The 19,538-nt window shown below is 38.9% G+C and overlaps 1 protein-coding gene across 1 annotated transcript; it reads right to left on the bottom strand.

Moving 5' to 3' along the window:
* Window positions 1-585: 585 nt before the first annotated feature.
* On the bottom strand, window positions 586-18,716 carry ankrd6a (ankyrin repeat domain 6a). Its single transcript, XM_049464267.1, has 14 exons — window positions 18,657-18,716; window positions 17,633-17,731; window positions 15,984-16,097; window positions 15,287-15,385; window positions 13,797-13,895; window positions 12,467-12,565; window positions 11,695-11,772; window positions 10,295-10,399; window positions 8,222-8,347; window positions 7,841-7,996; window positions 6,355-6,507; window positions 6,160-6,273; window positions 4,138-4,465; window positions 586-3,547 (listed from the first exon to the last, which is right to left on the bottom strand). The coding sequence occupies exons 1-14, from the start codon at window positions 18,714-18,716 to the stop codon at window positions 2,955-2,957; spliced, it is 2,223 nt and encodes a 740-aa protein (XP_049320224.1). The 3' UTR covers window positions 586-2,954.
* Window positions 18,717-19,538: the final 822 nt, after the last annotated feature.

Below are 19,538 nucleotides of genomic sequence, written 5' to 3' on the forward strand. Positions count from 1 at the left end.
ATTGTCTGTAGTTTATAGAATAAAACAACAATGTTCATTTTACTCAAACATAAACCTATAAATAGTAGAGAAACGGAAGTTTCTGAACTGAATTACTGAAATAAAGTAACTTTTCAATGATATTTAAATTTTTTAAGATGCACTAGTATTTACAGTTACTAATATATTATTCCAGGATATAATAGGTTATCTCAGGATGGTTTAAGTCCTTTAGCTGCTGATGTCTTTAAATTTAGAAACTACTCTTCCCCTGCGCTCATATTCTGATTGTTGTTTGGCTGGTGTTGTTGGCTGGGCTGGCAGTTCCAGGGCATCGCTCTCCTCCCCTGCCCCCACTATAGTGATAGATTATTTCCCACTGATCCATGCGGGTCAATACCAACTCGTGCAGTCCTGATCTGCCTGTTTGCAGATAATGAGATTCCCCTCACCCACGGATATTTACAATAGAACATCTGTGTAAAGTCTGAGTAGAGTTACACGCTGCTATCTTGAGTCATTATTATATAAAAAAAATCTTAGAATCTGCTAATTGTATTACTTTAAAGTTTAGAGAAGAATTTACTCTTAAAATATGACACCACTTAAAAATGATGAGTTTCTTTGATTTTACCAAATTAAAAGCCTCTGGAATATAATCAAGAGGAAGATGGATGATCACAAGCCATCAAACCACCAAACTGAACTGCTTGAATTTTTGCACCAGGAGTAAAGCAGCATAAAGTTATCCAAAATCAGTGTGTAAGACTGATGGAGGAGAACATGATGCCAAGATGCATGAAAAATGTGATTAAAAACTAACCAGGGTTATTCCACCAAATATTAATTTCTGAACTCTTAAAACTTTATGAATATGAACTTGTTTTCTTTGCATTATTTGAGATCTCAAAGCTCTGCATCTTTTCATTTCATTTCATTTTCTGCAAATAAATGCTCTAAATGAATGCTTAAATACTCAAACATAAACCTATAAATAGCAAAATCTGATTCAGAAACTGAAGTGGTCTCTTATTTTTTTTCAGAGCTGTATATATCATATTATATATACATGTTACAGCATTATGGATGGGTAACTGACAGGTCTGGCTTTTTTTTATTAATTAGTTTTGCCTTTCCAATACAAACAGAGAAAATAAGAAGCATAATTCCAAGCATAGGAAAGAAGTTAAATATTTTCACAATCTAGAAAAAACAAAACTGCATCCTGTATTCAGTTACTTACTATTTGTATTTTATTTTTGTTTTAAGAAATACATATTATTAGCATCAGACTGTGTCCATATCGTTTTTTTACAATGCCAACATTGAATAAATCTGACTAGTACTCCAAAACATATAATAAGTTTTGGGTCATTGTCCTGTTGCGTGATCCAACATCTACAGGGTTTCATCTGATGTACAGACACTCTCACAATATCCTATAATAATTAATCTTTCCCTCAGTGATTTTTAGCTGTCCAGACCCTAATACACCAAAGCAGACCCACATCCTGATGTTCCCTCAACCATGTTATACAGTTAGCATGATGTTTTTAGTGTGATCTTTATCAGAGCAGCAATTCAATCTTACAGCACTTCAATCTCAAAAAAGATTTTGCCAGTACCACTGAGGAATTTCAGACATGCAGTTATTTCACTCAGAATTTCTTTACCTCATAGATGAGTCTCTGCTGTGCTCTAGGGGCAATTTTGTCTGGGTAGCCACAGTCCCAAATTGTCTCCATTTGTAAATAGTTTGCCTTTGTAGCCTTTTCAACTTTATGTAAATCAACAAATCCTGAGTGTAGATCCTCTAAAAGCTATTTTTGGCATCCTTCTTGTGTGGAGTGGGTTGCTCTCAATAAACACATAAATTACCATATAATAATAATTATTATTATAATAATAATTATAATAATTTAATATTTTTGTGCTTTTATTTTAAATCACATTTATATTCATCCCATTTTCTCCCCAATTTACACGGCCAATTACCCAACCCACTCAATAAGACTCCCCCTATCACTAGTGATGTGAAGTCAGACTCCGCCTCTTTTGCAACTGCTAAGTAGCATCACAGCGCTAACGCTCAAAGGAAAGCGCAGCGAATCGGTTCCGATACATCAGCTCACAGACACAGCCTTGTGCTGATCCACATCACCCTAGGAGCGATGAGGGGAAAGAGCGCCATCTACTGTACTCACCCAGAGAGAGAGAGCAAGACCAATTGTGCTCTTTCAGGGCTCCGGCAGCTGATGGCAAGCTGCATGACCAGGATTCAAACTAGCAATCTCCCGACCAAAGTGGCAGCGCCACTCTAAATATGCTACATTAGGTTTTTTGGAGAGAATCTGTATAAAAACTAGTTGTTTTTTTTTACTCATTTTTTTAATGTATAGACTTTAAATATATTCACACCTAAGATATCTTTTCAAAAATGCTTAGACTAGAGTGTATATGAGAGTCAGGACACACAAAGAAAATAAATAAATATATACAAAAATGTAAACTTTTTAGTCTAAATAAATAAAAATTTAGTTTAGTGCAAAATAACTACTTAGTAAAAATGTGCGAGTAAAATAAAAACGATATAAAGTAGTGCGCACAACATACCTAGCTTTAGTTTGAGTAAAGCAGGTAGTTTCACACGTTTTTTCTGTGTTTTTTCTTTTGAGTCTTTATTTACTGATATTATTTGGTTTGAAACATCATATAAATATGTTTGAAGCACTAAAGGTAAATATTAAATATTGGTTGGGGAAGGAGATTTTTCACTTTTTTAGGTGTTTTTCTCAATGGGTTTCTTGTAGATTTAGCTTTACCGCACTGGGATGTTATTCATCACTATTTTTAGAAAGAGTAAGCTCCGCCCTTTCTAACCATATATGGATTAGGTTTATGTGTGAAGGGTTTCCTGAGTAATTAAGCTGAGAACACAAGGTGCGATTTTGGCCGTAAAGTCCGTCTGTAGGGTTTTAAGGGTTTAAGCAGTCATTAGGCTCTCTGGCCCTCAGTCTCCGGAGCTCCTCCTCCAGGGCGTCGATGCGATGCAGCAGGCCGGCTCTGTCCTGCTGTGCCCTGTGCTCCACGGCTCTCTGTGCTTCCTGGATCTTCCTCTCGTACCAGCGCTCCAGCTGCGTGGACACCGTCTCGAAGAAGCGCTGGGTGACCTCCACGGCGTGCAGGTTGGCCCTCTCCTGGATGAAGGAGGGCTCCGGGGGCCGCTCGGTGAAGAACTCCAGGGTGTGCAGGGTGCTGCCCGGCTGGGCGTTGGCTCGGTGGGCTCTGATCCGGTCCCTCAGGTGCTTGCGGTGGTGCCAGGCCTGGAGTCTGGAGGGCTCGGGGTCGCTGTCGTCGAAGCCCCTGCTGGACGGGGACAGGCTGCTGCTGGTGCTGCTGTAGCTCAGCTCCTCGCTCTGACCCCGTCTGCACTCAGACTCTCTCTGTTCTGGGTTCAGCCACTGGGGGTCAGCGTTGGCCAGCTGTCTGATGAGGGGTCTGTGTGGGTTTACGGGATGGGCTGGGATGGGCGGCGTGGCACAGTGCTGTGATATGTTCTGGTAATTGTCTGTAAAAGAGTGGAAAATATCACATTACTGTCACATCTCTCAACCAATAGCAATTATCCCAATATAGCTTATAGAAAACGGCTTAAACTGCATAAATTGGTCATTTAACCACACCAGCACTTGACATGTCTCTCCAAACCATCACTGATCACAATAAATTTGGCATTTTATTAGTAAATCAAGGGAGCAGAGTCTGGAGAAGAGTGGAGAGACACACAGGCCAAGCTGCTTGAGTGTCCACAAATCAGTGATGGTTTGGAGAGACATGTCTGTCATCTGCTGGTGTTGATCCACTGTGTTTTATTATCAAGTCTAAAGTCAGTATAGCAGTGTTTTCCCACAAAATCTTACAGCATTCATGCTTCCCTCTGCTACTGTAAAGTAGTGAAGAGGTAGAGTTACAGGTATACAGTGAATAGCTTTATTTGAGTAATGTTCAAATACTCAACTAAATAAAGAAATTAAAATACTTGGTCAGTCAATTTGAAAAGACGAATTTCAAGAAGTTTGAAAGCAAAGACCAGGATACTTTTATAGGCAATATAGCGTAGGTGTAAAACAAAAAAGATAAAAAAAAGTATTCACATACCCGACAGACATGTTGGTCTACTGGGTGATCCGTCCAGCTTCACCTCAAAATATTTCCTTCCCTGAAGATCATCAAACTCTGGGCTTTTCCCAGCAGAACCTGTGGCTGCAGGGTTTGGTAACAGATTGACGTAGGTGGCCAGAGAGCTGCCGCTGTCCGCAGAGATGACCGACAGCAGCGGGAGACGCTCTGGGTCAGTCTCCAGCACTGAATGATCAGTTGAAGGAGACTGGACCAGTTTATAGTACCCAGATTCTGCTGGTAGCTGCACCTCCATCTCCTGCAGCTTCGACATGCACCAGTTTTTCACCTCGCCGGCTGCAGACGCCTGCTTAACACATACAGACACAACTTAGATTAGACTCAGATTAATATATGTACTATATATGATGATTATGAAGCTTTGGACTTTGCACCTTATAGTGTACAAAATGCGGTATATAGATGTATTACATACAGAGTGATCTATTTTAATCCTTTATTTCTTTTATAGTTAATGATTTTGAAGCTTGCAGCCAATAAAAAACAAAAAATCAGTGTCCCAGAAAATTTTAACATTATATATGATCAACTGGTACTTTTGGCAGTGTGGGCAGTGTGCCAAGTCCTGCTGGAAAATGAAATCCTCATCTCTATAAAACACTGCACTGATATATCAGGATTTCTCTCCTGAAATCTGTTTATTTTTGGTGAGTAAAGTGCTTCCCTTTATTTACAGTATGATAAGATTACCACATTTCTCCAGCACTAAGGCTGGAGCATTAGCATTAGCGGCTAACTGCTCCAGCAGTGCTAGCCGGGGTAAAGAGCAGGCTACAGGCCGGTGATATTCATATCTGAACGGGGAAATAGCATTGAGCGGCTAATGCTAATGCTACTCTACTACTCTAGTCTAAATAAGTCTAAATAAGTAACTAAATAAAGCTCAGTAAAGTAAAGAAAAACTGTAATAAAAAATACTTTATTTTAAAGTCAAAAGAGTGCTGGATGTTAATCTACAAAGATTTCTCTCCTAAAAACTGTTTATTTTTGGTGAGTAAAATGCTTCCCTTTATTTACAGTAAGCTTAGATTACCAAATATCTCCAGCACTAAAGCTGGAGTATTAGCATTAGCGGCTAACTGCTCCAGCAGTGCTAGCCGGGGTAAAGAGCAGGCTACAGGCCAATGATATTCATATCTAAACGGGGAAATAGCAGTTAGCAGCTAATGCTACTCTAGTCTAAATAAGTCTAAATAAGTAACTAAATAAAGTGTAGAGTGAGTAAAGTGCTTCCCTTTATTTAGAGTAAGCTTAGATTTCTCCAAATTCTCCAGCACTAAGGCTGGAGCATTAGCATTAGCATTAGCAGCTAACCGCTCCAGCAGTGCTAGCCGGGGTAGAGAGCTGGCAACAGGCTGATAATTCTCTCCTCTGAACAGGGAAATAGCGAGCACGGTTAGCAGCTAATGCTAATGCTACTCTAGTCTAAATAAGTCTAAATAAGTAACTAAATAAAGCTCAGTAAAGTAAAACAAAAATAAAATAATGTAATAAATGTAATCAAAAAACACTTTCTTTTAATGTCATTCGAGCGCTGGATGTTAATCTACACAGATTTCTCTCCTGAAAATTGTTTACTTGGGTGAGTAAAGCGCTTCCCTTTATTTAGAGTAAGCTTAGATTTTTCCAAATTCTCCAGCACTAAGGCTGGAGCATTAGCATTAGCATTAGTAGCTAACCACTCCAGCAGTGCTAGCCGGGGTAGAGAGCAGGCAACAGGCTGATAACACTCACCTCTGAACAGGGAAATAGCCAGCACGGTTAGCGGCTAATGCTAATGCTACTTCAGTCTCTGTGCTGGAGAACTAAACTGAAACTGCTGTATAACTCTGTACTTCAGCTTTAAGTGGCTTTACTGCTCCTTAATACCTGACTGATAGAATTCATACATAAGGAGCACTGGATTATAAGAATCTTTTGGGAAAATTAAAGGATTTTAAGCGCTTATAGTCTGAAAAATATGTTTTTTTTTGCTACTACCTGTCTCGTCTGGTTCTCCGTTCTCTCCAAAGTGGCTCTCTGATTGATGCGGTAACGGCACTCCATCCTCTCAGCAGATACTCGCTCCTGCGTCATCTTCTCCAGAACTTTAATCTAGAACAGGTATGAAGACGTATACAGTATATTAGAAATGGAGATCCACTGCTATATAGTAATGAGAGTGAAGGTACAGACCTGCTGTTTGCTCTGACAGTCTATTCTCCCCAGTTTGCAGTTCATCTGCTCCTGAACCATGTGGATCTGAGACCTCATCTCCTTCTTGGTGGCTTTCAGCTGGTGCTCCAGTTTCTTGATTAAGGGTTTGCAGTTACAGCCATTAGCAGGTGCCTGTATTAGTAACATAATGATTGTCCCATAATAAAGAAATGCACGAGTATAATTACAGTAGTGTTCAGAAGTTTTAATCCTAATCCTGTTATTATAACAGTGAGAGAGTTTACACTGTAAAAAAAACTACTATTGCTATTAGAACGTATGCAGCTAAACATGAGGTAGAGTCCCCTGGAATTCAGGCTTTCAGTTAACAGCTGTGCTGCTGAACTCGCCAAGAGTTAATTACTTGAATTTCTTGTCTCTTAATAAAGTGTTTAAGAGCATCAGCTGTAAAGTTGTATACAAGTATACAGTGAATAGTGAATATTTGAGTAATGTTCGAATCCACATTATAGCAAGAACTACCGCTATTATAAGGCGCACCATATTATAAGGCACATTATGTGACACTAGTAAGGAACAGCGGTGTCGCCATGTTTTCAGTCTAATTTAGCAGGTTCGCTGCTGGGTGCTGGTGGGGGACTAACTAAACGCTAAGTTAAGTAAACAAAACTGCAATTCTTAAAAAACATTTTCTTTCAAAATCAAACGAGTGCTGGATGTTAATCTACACAGATGAGTGAGCAGTATTAGCATTAGCGGCTAACCGCTATTAAATGCCGCCTGACAGCGCTACACTGAGGAATCCTGAGTGTTGTGGTAAGCCAGGGCGATATAAGCTAGCAAGCTGAATTGCAAAAGGGCTAGCACTTAGCGCAGTTAGCGGCTAATGCTAATGCTGCTCCAGTCTCGAGTCTGAAACTCCTGTATAACTTTGTACTTCAGGTGGAGTGGCTTTACTGCTACTTAATACCTGACTGGTAGAATTCATACATAATAAGCACCGGATTATAAAGAGCACTAATGATTTTTGGGAAAATTTAAGGATTTTAAGTGCAGCTTATAGTGCGCAAAATACGGTCCTCAACTCGAGTAAAGAAAAAAATGACTTTAAGAAAAAATGAAGGTCAGTCAATCTGAAAATAAGAATTTAAAGAACTTTCAAAGTATCCTCAAGTGCAGTCACTTTACAAAAAACATCAAAAACATTATAATGATGAAACCGGCACTTATCAGGTTCGCCAAGAGTTCCCTCTGTTGTAAAGGTTAAGTTCATTAGGCTGAGTTTTCAGCCTCAGAAACTGCAAGTTAACAAGTTATTTTGGTTTGTTTAACACTTTTAAGTTACTACATGATTCCTTATGTGTTCCTTTATATACAATATATCTCTATATACCGAATTGTAAGCCCTGTATCATAATTGTATGTATCATATCAGCAATACAGAGCAACACAGAGCCCTATACTATAAATTATATTAGCCATTATTATTATTATAGCACATTACCTGTTTTATGCACCCATCTATGTCCCGGTACAGGGTGTAAAGCTGGTACGCGTTTCCGTTTGGATGCCGTTCCTCTTCCTGAGGGCTGGAGCTGCTGTGTCCAGGTCGCTTGGTTGCTGTCTGTAGGAGGGTCTCTCTCTGGGAAGTGTGTTCTGACTGGTTTATTATCCAAACATAAAGCTATTATGAGACGTATGGCCAGTTTCCCGACACAGATTAGCAATAAGCCTGGAGTAAATGGGATTTTTAATGGCGATTGATTCACTAGGCTGGGTTAATCCATGTTCAGGAGACTTGCCCACAGTTTAACGTCCAAATGCTTTTGTATAATGATTGTAAATTACATAATATGTAATTAATGAATTAAAATCACATTCTCACCCTCTCTTTATGCCTCCTGATCTTCCTCCTGGTGTGAGGGCTGGACGTGGTGTTTCCCAAAGGATGTGCGATCCTGCGAATCACGCGGTCGCTGCTGTGCGTGTCCTCGCCCACCGATGGACTGTCCTGCAGAACGTCCAGAGCCTTCAGTATGTGAGGGATTACTGTGAGCTCCCGCCACATGACCGCTGGCCTTTTAGTGTGGACTATAGGAGATTAGTCCTCGTGCCAATTGCTTCTTATCCCACCCATAACCATACAAATATTGAGTGATAAATGGTAATCCAGATCCACACACATAGACACACAGCTCGTACTACACTATATACAGCTCTGGAAAAAAAATAAATGTTGTTTTATTCTATAAACTACAGACAACATTTCTTTAAAGCATTTATTTACAGAATATGAGCCATATACAGAAATGGTTGAAATAACACAAAAAGATCATTCATGACCTCAAATAATGCAAAGAAAACAAGTTCATATTCATAAAGTTTTAAAGCTCCACTAGGTAGGATTGAGATTTTTTGCTCGTGGGCTCCCCCTACAGTTGTAGAGTGTAATAAATGTTTCAGGCGGATTAGTTTCTCTTTCTCGTTTTCTGGCTTTCACAGACATATTCCGTCTCTTTCCAGCTTCTGCCAGAGTGTCTGTATGTTAGTTTGTAAAGAATTAACCAGTAGTCCTTGTAGAACTGTTAGAACTAAAGGTCGGAAAGCAGGTCGCAGTTCTCGCGAGTGTTGGTCGCGGCCGCCTCGGAAAACTTACAGAGTCTGGTTTGAGCTCAGAGGAGCTCCGGCACAGACACGAGAGCACCGCTATTCCTCCTATTACACCTCAATGCAGCGCTGCAGTGAGTTTCAAGCTGTAATTTTACATGCATCTTGGCATCATGTTCTCCTCCACCAGTCTTACACACTGCTTTTGGATAACTTTATGCTGCTTTACTCCTGGTGCAAAAATTCAAGCAGTTCAGCTTGGTGGTTTGATGGTTTGTGATCATCCATCTTCCTCTTGATTATATTCCAGAGCTTTTCAATTTGGTAAAATCAAAGAAACTCATTTTTAAGTGATCTTTAATTTTTTTGTCCAAAAGACTGTGGACACTTGTTCATATCTAATTAATGCTTTTAGCTACTTTAACTTGGGAAAAATCTACCCCATGTAAATGATAGGACACTTGAAATAATCTGTTAGCTGTTATCTGGAAATGTCCTTCTTTTTTCATGCATTTCTACATGTCTTTACTGATCATCTACATGTGGGTTAAAGGAAACATGTGTATGCATGTGTTATATTTAGAGCTGGCAACGTTAAAGCATTAATGCACATGATTCAGTTACCACCAAGTTTGACCCCAACCTCTGTCGTAATCTGCTCAGGCCCCGTCAGAAAACACTAATTACCACAGCTATGAACTAATGCTGTCTCTGCTGCTCCATGCTGTTTACACACTGAGCACGGTATGTGCAGCGTTCACTGACAGTGGAACATTTTCAGCGCTCTGTGTTAAAGCAGCTTCACTCTGCACAGATGTATGCTCTATATATTTACTTTCTTGCTTCTTTCCTGCACCAGACAGCTCTGACCAATCAGAGAATATGATGTGCTTGCGTGGTTTATTGGTGCACATTTTGATGCGTTTAGGTTTTTATGCCTGTGTGAAACCAAACCAAACAGCGGGAGAAACTGAAGCCCCAAATAAACACATCAAAATAAACTCATCAACTGATCCGGATCATAGAAACTTTCACAACTACAGGTGTGAAAATGTTTTTTTTTTTGTTTTTTTTTATACCCAACTAATTAAGTTCTAATTCAGAAATCCTTACAATCAAGCTGAGATGTTTAAAATAAAGTAAAAAGGGTTTCCTCTATCCATTTTATCATGTATTCTTTATTCTAGCGCCCCATATTGGCTTTATCTCCCCTCAAACACACAAGTATATACGAGTATTTTAATTAACACTACTATGTATCCACTATAAAAACTTGCGTCTTAAGAAGAACAAATGCGATTAATCGACAGAAACTCTTATGGTGTTTTTTTGTATTATATATAATTCTTACCTTGCCAGGTAGCACCTCATCTCGGGGTACAGACTGGGCTCTTCTCTGAGCTCTCAGTACATCCCTCCTCTTCCTCACAGTCCTGCCGCGTGTGAACCTCTGAACCTACACAATAACAATTACATTAATAGTAGGGCTGCATCTAATGATTATTTTGGTAGTCGACTAATTTGATGATTATTTTTTCGATTAGTCGATTAGTCAATGATTATTTCTGCCATGTCCTCCACCTCTAAAAACAACAGAAAAACAGCTAAACATGAGGTTTAAAAGGCCGTGGGAAGTACTAAATTTAGTGAGTAAATATTTAATCTGTTGTGTCTGGGCTTTTTTGGTTGAATTTAAACTGTTTAATTAAGCATTTAATGTAACACAGGTGTGTAAACAGAAAATCACACACTGAATCTGACAATTTAAATAAAATGAATTAGAATTTGTAGACCATATCAAAGTATGCACACTAAAAAAACTGAATTAATGGAAACAATTAACTATTGCACTGATGAAACATGTATTAATCTATCATGTCTTTCTGTTTCTTTTTAGAATATGAAACCAAGTAAAGGACTTTCTGGTGGGTAATTATATCACTTTTTTAAAACATTTTCAATACCAATTTGGGTCACTTTAATATGTGATATTGAAATACGATACATATCCAACTAACTGCAATACCATTCTGACCATTTTAATGTCAAACAGAAGGAAAAAAAGATGGCGAGGAGAATGGAAAGAACGGCATGAATAGGCGGGAAAATGGACAGCAGCAGTGATTTGAGGACTTAAGACGTAGAAAACCAAGATAACAACTCATAAATATTTGGACTAATGTGTTTCTTTCAATAATACCCTGCTGTCTCGTCAGATAGGAGCTTTTAGCGCTAGGAATAGCTTGCAGTTAATTCCTGTGTTATTTGTGTGAATAACACATCAGTGTTTATATACTTTACCCAGTAATTCAGAGCTAAGAAACAAATGGTTAGAATTAGTCTATGGAGGAAAAACACCACCAGCCAAGTACAACTGAGATAGTTAGGTGTATGTTTAGAACACCGGGGTGGAATTTTACTTTCTGGACCTGGACTACCCACCTCTGTGTGTAAGAAACTTTAGGTTTAAATAGGATCTCCAGTGGATTTGGTGTATTACAGAGACTCTAAGACTAGGTCAGTGTCTGAACTGCACTTAGCAGGGCATTATTACACATGTTGTAAAGTAACATATGACATTGCAAAAAACTGTTATTAGCGTAAAAATGTCTTTATTTTAAAATGTTTTAAACTGCTGTCTATCTCCCTGCCTCCTGGTGTCGCAGTGCTGTTAGCCAATCAGAGGCGATATGTTTGCATGTATGAATATTCATGAGCAAGATCCGAAAATCCTATCGCTCTTTAATTTACCTGGTTGGATCTGGCCAGAAGAAGAGACACTTCTCTGTTATTATTGTCTCTGGCTTTATCCAGCGCTGTGCGACCTGCCTGTCAGAGAACACAACAGTTAACACCACCGGCATCTCATTACACACAATGACATATATAAACACACATTATATACTGACAAGACTGGATATATAGCCTTTTACTGTAGAAACATCCTACAGAACACAGAGGAATTCACTGACAGTCAAACAAATTGATGAAATGGTGGGTTTTTTTTGGACAATCACCAAAAAGTAGCTTCTTATTTTCTTTTAAATTGATATAAATAGACTGATAACTAAATGTTTTTCCACCTTATTTGGCCACACCCTCTTTTTAAAGTTAGTTTCTTCTGTCTTAGCATATAACAGGTATCCAATGCCTTTCAAAGAAGGGGAGCTGCGTCTGTGGTTATAGGAGCTACAATTAAAACATCCACCTAAATGACTGCTGTATTATACCCAGCATCCGGGGTGTCAGGACAATGGCAGGGGCCAATTACATATAATAAGAGCTAGTTTAAAAACCTTATAAGCAGCTAATGCTTCCTCTTCATTGGAGCTTTATAACCGAGTCATTTCTCCCAGTTAGAATGTTCTGGTGTTGGTTTCTTCTCCAATTAATGTAAATGTCGGTCCTTCAACCACTGAATACAGTCATTAGAAGAAGTGTCCAACAATAAGTGGACATACCATATATCTGAGCCATTCTTTTTAACTGACTAACTGACATAATGTTTCCAGAGATCACCTACATTGTTCTTTATGCTGCAGTCAGCTCCCGCCTCCAGTAACAGACTCACTGTTTTCTTGTGATTTAAGGCGGCGGCCACGTGAAGAGCAGTATCTCCTACCTGTGAAAAGAATCAACAACACAGAGATTCTCTTTAATGGACCAGTATATACTTTAAGCTTATATTGGTTGCCAGGTTGAGGACACTGAATTTACACTAACAAGCGCAAGACGAAATATTGTAGTGCCTGTGTTGAATTAGACACATAGCTCAGGTTAGCTAACCTTGGCTGAAGCTTGGAAAATTAACTGCTATGTACAGGGGTTGGACAATGAAACTGAAACACCTGTCATTTTAGTGTGGGATTTTAGGTTTCATGGCTAAATTGGAGCAGCCTGGTGGCCAATCATCATTAATTGTACATTGCACCAGTAAGAGCAGAGTGTGAAGGTTCAATTAGCAGGGTAAGAGCACAGTTCTGCTCTAAATATTGCAATGCGCACAACATTATGTGTGACATACCAGAGTTCAAAAGAGGACAAATTGTTGGTGCACATCTTGCTGGAGCATCTGTGACCAAGACAGCAAGTCTTTGTGATGCCTCAAGAGCCACGGTATCCAGGGTAATGTCAGCGAGATACCACCAAGAAGGACCGACCACATCCAACAGGATTAACTGTGGACGCTGTAAGAGGAAGCTGTCTGAAAGGGATGTTCGGGTGCTAACCCGGATTGTATCCAAAAAACAGAAAACCACGGCTGATCAAATCACGCAGAATTCAATGTGCACCTCAACTCTCCTGTTTCCACCAGAACTGTCCGTCACCACAATCAATTATAGTGGTCTAAAACCAGGTGTTTCAGTTTCATTGTCCAACCTCTGTATCTGCTGTATCTGTGTGTCTTGTAGTCCTTCTGGGATCCAAGCTGTCTCTATCTATCAACACACTGCAAATATTTACTGGTATTTTACTCCATTTCTGCTTATTGAGCTATTGTGTTGCGTACCTGACAACCCGGAGTGTGGAACTACATTAGGACAAACGATTCATAGAACAACATACTGGCTGAAGCTGTTCTATCAAGAGATGCCAGAGCTTAAATTAGCATGTTTCATTAATATCTGATTAAACAGCTGCAGCATTTTTTTTAGGTTAGTAGAGAAAATATATTTATATATATTTCTTTAATGTATAGAAGACTATAATGTTAATTTTACACCTCACGCTGCCAAATAGCAGATTTACAGACATCAAAGCCTCCGCGATTCATCCGAACCCCCCGAGTAAACAGCCGTGACCCGTCTCCACGCTGAATCCAGAACAGACGGCAGCACGCTGGAGGAACTGACCTGGTTTTTCTCAGCCACAGAGCAGAACGCACCCAGGAGAATCTTCACCACCACCACGTGATTGTACCGAGCGGCAATGTGTAAACATGTGTCACCTGCCTGAAACAAAAATAAGCCTTGATCTGACACAGATATGTTTCTGAATGCCTTTTAAAAACCATAATGGGAATATACTGCATGTCCACTCTTAAAATAAAATATTCTATTCTGTATTGAAAAAAAATATATATATTGATACTGTTGAAAAATGAATACAGTTTAGTACATGTAATTGACAAACCGTAAACCTCAAGCACTGTAACATGAGTTAATTTTAAATCCCCCAAACTGTTACCTCACAGTTTTGACTCTTTTGATTTTATTTACAGTTCTAATATTTTAGACAGCAAAACAACGCCATTTAGCATTCAAATTGGATTCATTGAACTTAATTGTGTTGTCAGAAGAAGCTCGGGCCAATTGCCATAATATACTTAAAACTAGGCAATTGGCACAAGTGGTAGGGGCAGATTCCCATATTATACTCTGCAACTGGGGTGTCTGCACAAGCGGCTTGGGCCAATTCCCATATTGTACTCTGCAACCAAGGTGTTGGCACAAGCAGCTTGGGCCGATTGCCGTATAATACTTGGTAACTGCGGTGTTGGTAAAGGTGGCTCAGGGTGATTCCTATATTATACTTGGCAACTGGGCTGTTAGCACAAGCAGCTTGGGCCGATTGCCGTATAATACTTGGTAACTGCGGTGTTGGTAAAGGTGGCTCAGGGTGATTCCTATATTATACTTGGCAACTGGGCTGTTAGCACAAGCAGCTTGGGCCGATTGCCGTATAATACTTGGTAACTGCGGTGTTGGTAAAGGTGGCTCAGGGTGATTCCTATATTATACTTGGCAACTGGGCTGTTAGCACAAGCAGCTTGGGCCGATTGCCATATTATACTTGGTAACTGTGGTGTTGGCTAAAGTGTTTTAGGCCAATTGATGTATTATACTCAGCAACCGGGGTTTTGGCACAAGCAGCTTGGACCGATTGCCATATTATACTTGATAACTGGATTATTTGCACAACTGGCAGGAGCAGATTCCCATATTATACTCTGCAACCGGGGTTTTGGCACAAGCAGCTTGGCTTTAATGCCGTATTATACTATAGTGACTGCTGTGTTAGCAAAAGCGGTTATCAGCTCTGATGTGTGCCGAGCATTTAGGCCAGAATCAGAACCCAAGTCAAAGCTAGGTCTGACTCAATTTTGCAGAATTATTTTTAAATACTGTAAAAACACTGATTTTAAGGTGTCTACATTTTTTTGACAGGTACTGTACTTCAACCTGCTGACTAATCACTGTAAAGTTACTGGGAAGCCACTGTAATTTTTTACAAGATTTACATAACCAATGACAGCCCAAAGAGCAGAGCTAACTTTTATAAACAATAAATCTTACCCAGAAATAATGCATGGTATTTACTGATGCCCACATTTAGTGCCCACCTTGTTTTTGATGTCTGGAACTGATCCTCCGAGCAGCAGCACTCGAGCGCTCTGAGCGTGTCCGTTCTGACAGGCCAGATGAAGAGGAGTGCTTCCTCCCTGAAAAACATCAGGTACACTTTCACATATAACTCAATTCATACTGTACAGCAGTATATTTCTACACCCCTCACTAATATCTAACTATGTTAAATTATTACATAAACACTATACGATTTCTGCGATACATTTTATATATACAGCTCAGGAAAAAATAAGAGACCACTTCAGTTTCTGAATCAGTTTCTCTGATTTTGCTATTTATAGGTTTATGTTTGAGTAAAATGAACATTGTTGTTTTATTCTATAAACTACAGACAACATTTCTCCCAAATTCCAAATAAAAATATCGTCATTTAGAGCATTTATTTACAGAAAATGAGAAATGACTGAAATAACAAAAAAAGATGCAGAGCTTTCAGACTAGAGACTGTAAAAAGATGTTCATAAGATGTTCATAAAGTTTTAAGAGTTTTTATCTGAGTTACATTTACATTCACGGCATTTATCTGATGCTCTTATCCAGAGAGATTTACAGGTTTATTTCTATTACAGAGATGGGCCAATGTAGCGTTGGGAGTCTTGCCCAAGGAAACATATTAGTGTAGAACAGTATAGTCACCCAGAACAGGAGTTGTGTACTGTAGGATGTCCTTACCTTGTTCTGAATGTGCAAGTTCGCTCCAGCTTTCACCAGAACTTTAACAGACTGGCTGAAACCGTGCCACGCCACCTCGTGCAGAGCGGTGTTTCCCTCCTGCTGAAATAAATCCTGTTATTTTATACAGGAGGTCGATATATGCTTCTAAAAACTTTAGAAGGCTAATATATAATGTATTTTCTGAAGGAGTTACAGTATACAGTATCACCTCATTAAATGTCTTTATGCTTTATTACATTGTAGATTAATATTAGAGATATAAAAATGCAACGTGAAGATATTTCCTTGCTTATTTCGAGAATACAGAATACAGCTGAAGATTTGAGATATTAATATCCACAGTTTGCATGTAGAGATTTCATTTCTGTATATAGTTTGTTTGTTGGTTAAAAGCCTTTTAACTCAGCAATTAAATAAAGGACCATCTCTTTGTAAGGCAGACGTGTTTTACCACTTTGTATATGTGTACAGTAGCTAATTGAAAATAGGATAACTATTCATTAATGTGTGCTAGTAATCTTTACATTATTTGTTATACTGTACAAATTTGTTTATATTTGTTTAAATTGTTTGTACCAATATATATTTTTCTCATTACATCAATAGGAAATTCCTACAATCCTTAATCAGATTTTACCATAAAATTACGGTGGATGTCTTTTTTTATTTTATGTATTTTCATAATTTCCTCCTCTTTTTTATTATAAAAAAATGAGGTTAAAACAATCTGTAAAAAGGAAAAATTCTGTTAAAATTCAGGTGAAGAATATCCCATTAAACACATTAAAAACATAATTTGTTTTATTTTGTTCTTTTGAACGATCAACAGTTTTCTTTACATTTTAATTTACTTATCATATTTGTATTCTCACTTATTTCTATTTCCACTTTTGCATATTATATTCTCAGCCTATGTCTAGATACTTTTTTTTCACATAACAGAGTTGTTTTATCAGTATAACTCTAATTTAACCAAGGTGGGGTATTGAAATTAATCCCAATTAGAAAATCAACAAGTATATTGTTCAATTATTAAGCTTTATGTATAAGTTTCTTCTTATTTAGAAGAATCTTAAGTATAATTCTAACATATTCTGCTTTGTTTAACACACTGTAAGCCCAGAAAAGTTGAATTTACTTAGGAAACCGTTTGCCTTAAAACAGTGAAGTAGTGGGGAATGACAACTTGAGTTAACATAAATTAAAACGTCAAGTTAGTACAACTAAAGAGGAAGTTGATTTATTTGTAAGGTAGTCCGGGGGGAATCACTACACACTGATGGTGAGTGTTAGTCAGAAACTGTTGGACACACCCAGTATGCAAATAGATTGTGACAGAAGCCAATGGAAAAGAAGCTGTTAATGGCAACAGACTAAACTTAGTTATTATAAGTTGGTTCAACTCAAATATCTGAGTTTGAATAGTACAGTATATGTGCCCACAAATGTTCAACTGACTCAAAATAGTTGAGTATTGTTTAGAAATATCCAATTTTACGTAAAACAGACTCAAATTATTTGAGTTCAAACTACTTCTGGGTTTACAGTGCACTTTTTGTTTAGAGAATAATTTTTGCATGTGTTCCTCTATAGCTTTAATTTAGTCTTCAATATTAAATTAAAATATAAATGCACTGTATTATTACCTTGTCCTGCAGGTCGAGGGCACAGCCTCCCTGGACGAGGGCGGAGATGACCTCACGGTTTCCCACCACAGCTGCCCGGTGCAGTGCTGTCTGATGCCCCTGAGGAGCCAGTAAAGCACAGACTGGGTTAGTTTAACCTTTAGATTTACCATTCCTCGATTCACAGTGCCAAGTGTGTACCAATGGGAATACGTCATAGAAGGGTTATATTACCACCCACAGTGGACAGAGACATGCCAAAAGTCATTGGACACGATACTAGTTCCAACCAGAACATGACGTTAACAGACGTCACAGTGTCTGTTAAGGATTAACAACTGAGCCTTTCCAATAAATAACAAATAAATAACCATATATTAATAGTTGTGGGTTGTTTGGGTGGATGGGTGGGTGGGTGGGTGGATGGGTGGGTGGATGGGTGGGTGGGTGGATGGGTGGGTTGTTTGGGTGGATGGGTGGGTGGGTGGATGGATGATGGATGGATGGATGGTGGATGGGTGGGTTGTTTGGGTGGATGGGTGGGTGGATGGGTGGGTGGGTGGATGGGTGGGTTGTTTGGGTGGATGGGTGGGTGGGTGGATGGTTGGATGGAGGAATTAAAAAGTGTTTTTACTTCTATTTGCAGGAACTGCTTTTTAATTTAACACCATGTTCATGTTCTAATAGTTTTACTTTTTTTTAGTGTTTTTGAAATCAGATGTTCAGTAATCAGATTGGTAGTTTACTCAGATTACTGCAGTGAAAAGTTTATTGTTAATACTCTGTTAAACATAGGATTTTCTAATTTTAGTGCATATAGTCCGACTGTGTTTTAATCAGTCTTTTAGAAATGATTGCACACAGTCTGGTTTATAATTGAATGAAGTCAAACATATTTTATTCAGGAAAAAACACCCAAAAAAACTTAAAGAAGCATAACGACGGACAAGTCGTTAAATTTCAGGTTATAAGTTCCAATCTGCCTCAGTCCTCCTCTCACTGTTAGCGTCTCTCTCTAATGAAGGCTGAGGCAGGGTCTTTATGCCGCTCCCAGCTGCCTAATCAGTCCAATGCAAGCCAGCTGGGACAGACAGGGGCTGTGCATCCTGGCGTTTACTTACAAAAGTAAAGAAAGAATAACTGTTTCCTCCAAAAGAGAGGATTGGCTGATATGTGGTTATACATTGGAAGGGCTTAACTGATTCTGTGCAGCTCTAGAAGCATCCCAAGTGACATATTAAGTAGAAAATAATTGATAAAAGAGGAAGAGACCATGGGTTTACATTCTCCAGACGTTCCCGGCAATAGCAGCAGCAGGCTTCGTGCTGAAGCTAGGTGGAGATCGGTGGGGTCGCAGCCTTACAGGAGGCCAGGAGTGCAGGACAGCAGCTGGCCTGCAGATACAGAGATACAACCAAAATCACTCACCTAACAAAAAGAGACGATGGAGATGGAGAGAGGCCCAATCTCGTTTAACCTATGAGAATCACTGGCAAGATGGTGCAGCACAAGCAACCCAAATAAACCCAGAAATGTAAGTATTTTTCCTTCTTAACAGTTACGAAATTCACTATATTACCATAGTTTAATGTGTAGTTTCAATGTTTTATGGCTATTGTCTTCATAACAAGCATTAAACAATCACTAGTAGTTTATCTCAGTAGCTAGCTGGCTACGTAATTTTTCCCATTCCACCTTAAATGGTGCAACAGAGGGCAGAGGCTGCAGTATTTAAAGTGGAACAGAGATAAAATAACAAATTAAAAGTTCACAGGGGAATTTTAAGGATGAACAAGAAATAAGGAAGGAGAGAGAGAGAGAGAGAGAGACAGACAGACAGACAGACAGAGAGAATGAGAAAGAGAAAAGAGAGGAGAGAGAGAAAGAAAGAGAAAGGGAGACAGAGAGAATGAGAAAGAGAAAAGAG

The sequence above is a fragment of the Astyanax mexicanus genome, chromosome 14 (genome assembly GCF_023375975.1).
Source record: "Astyanax mexicanus isolate ESR-SI-001 chromosome 14, AstMex3_surface, whole genome shotgun sequence".
Taxonomy (NCBI): Eukaryota; Metazoa; Chordata; class Actinopteri; order Characiformes; family Acestrorhamphidae; genus Astyanax; species Astyanax mexicanus.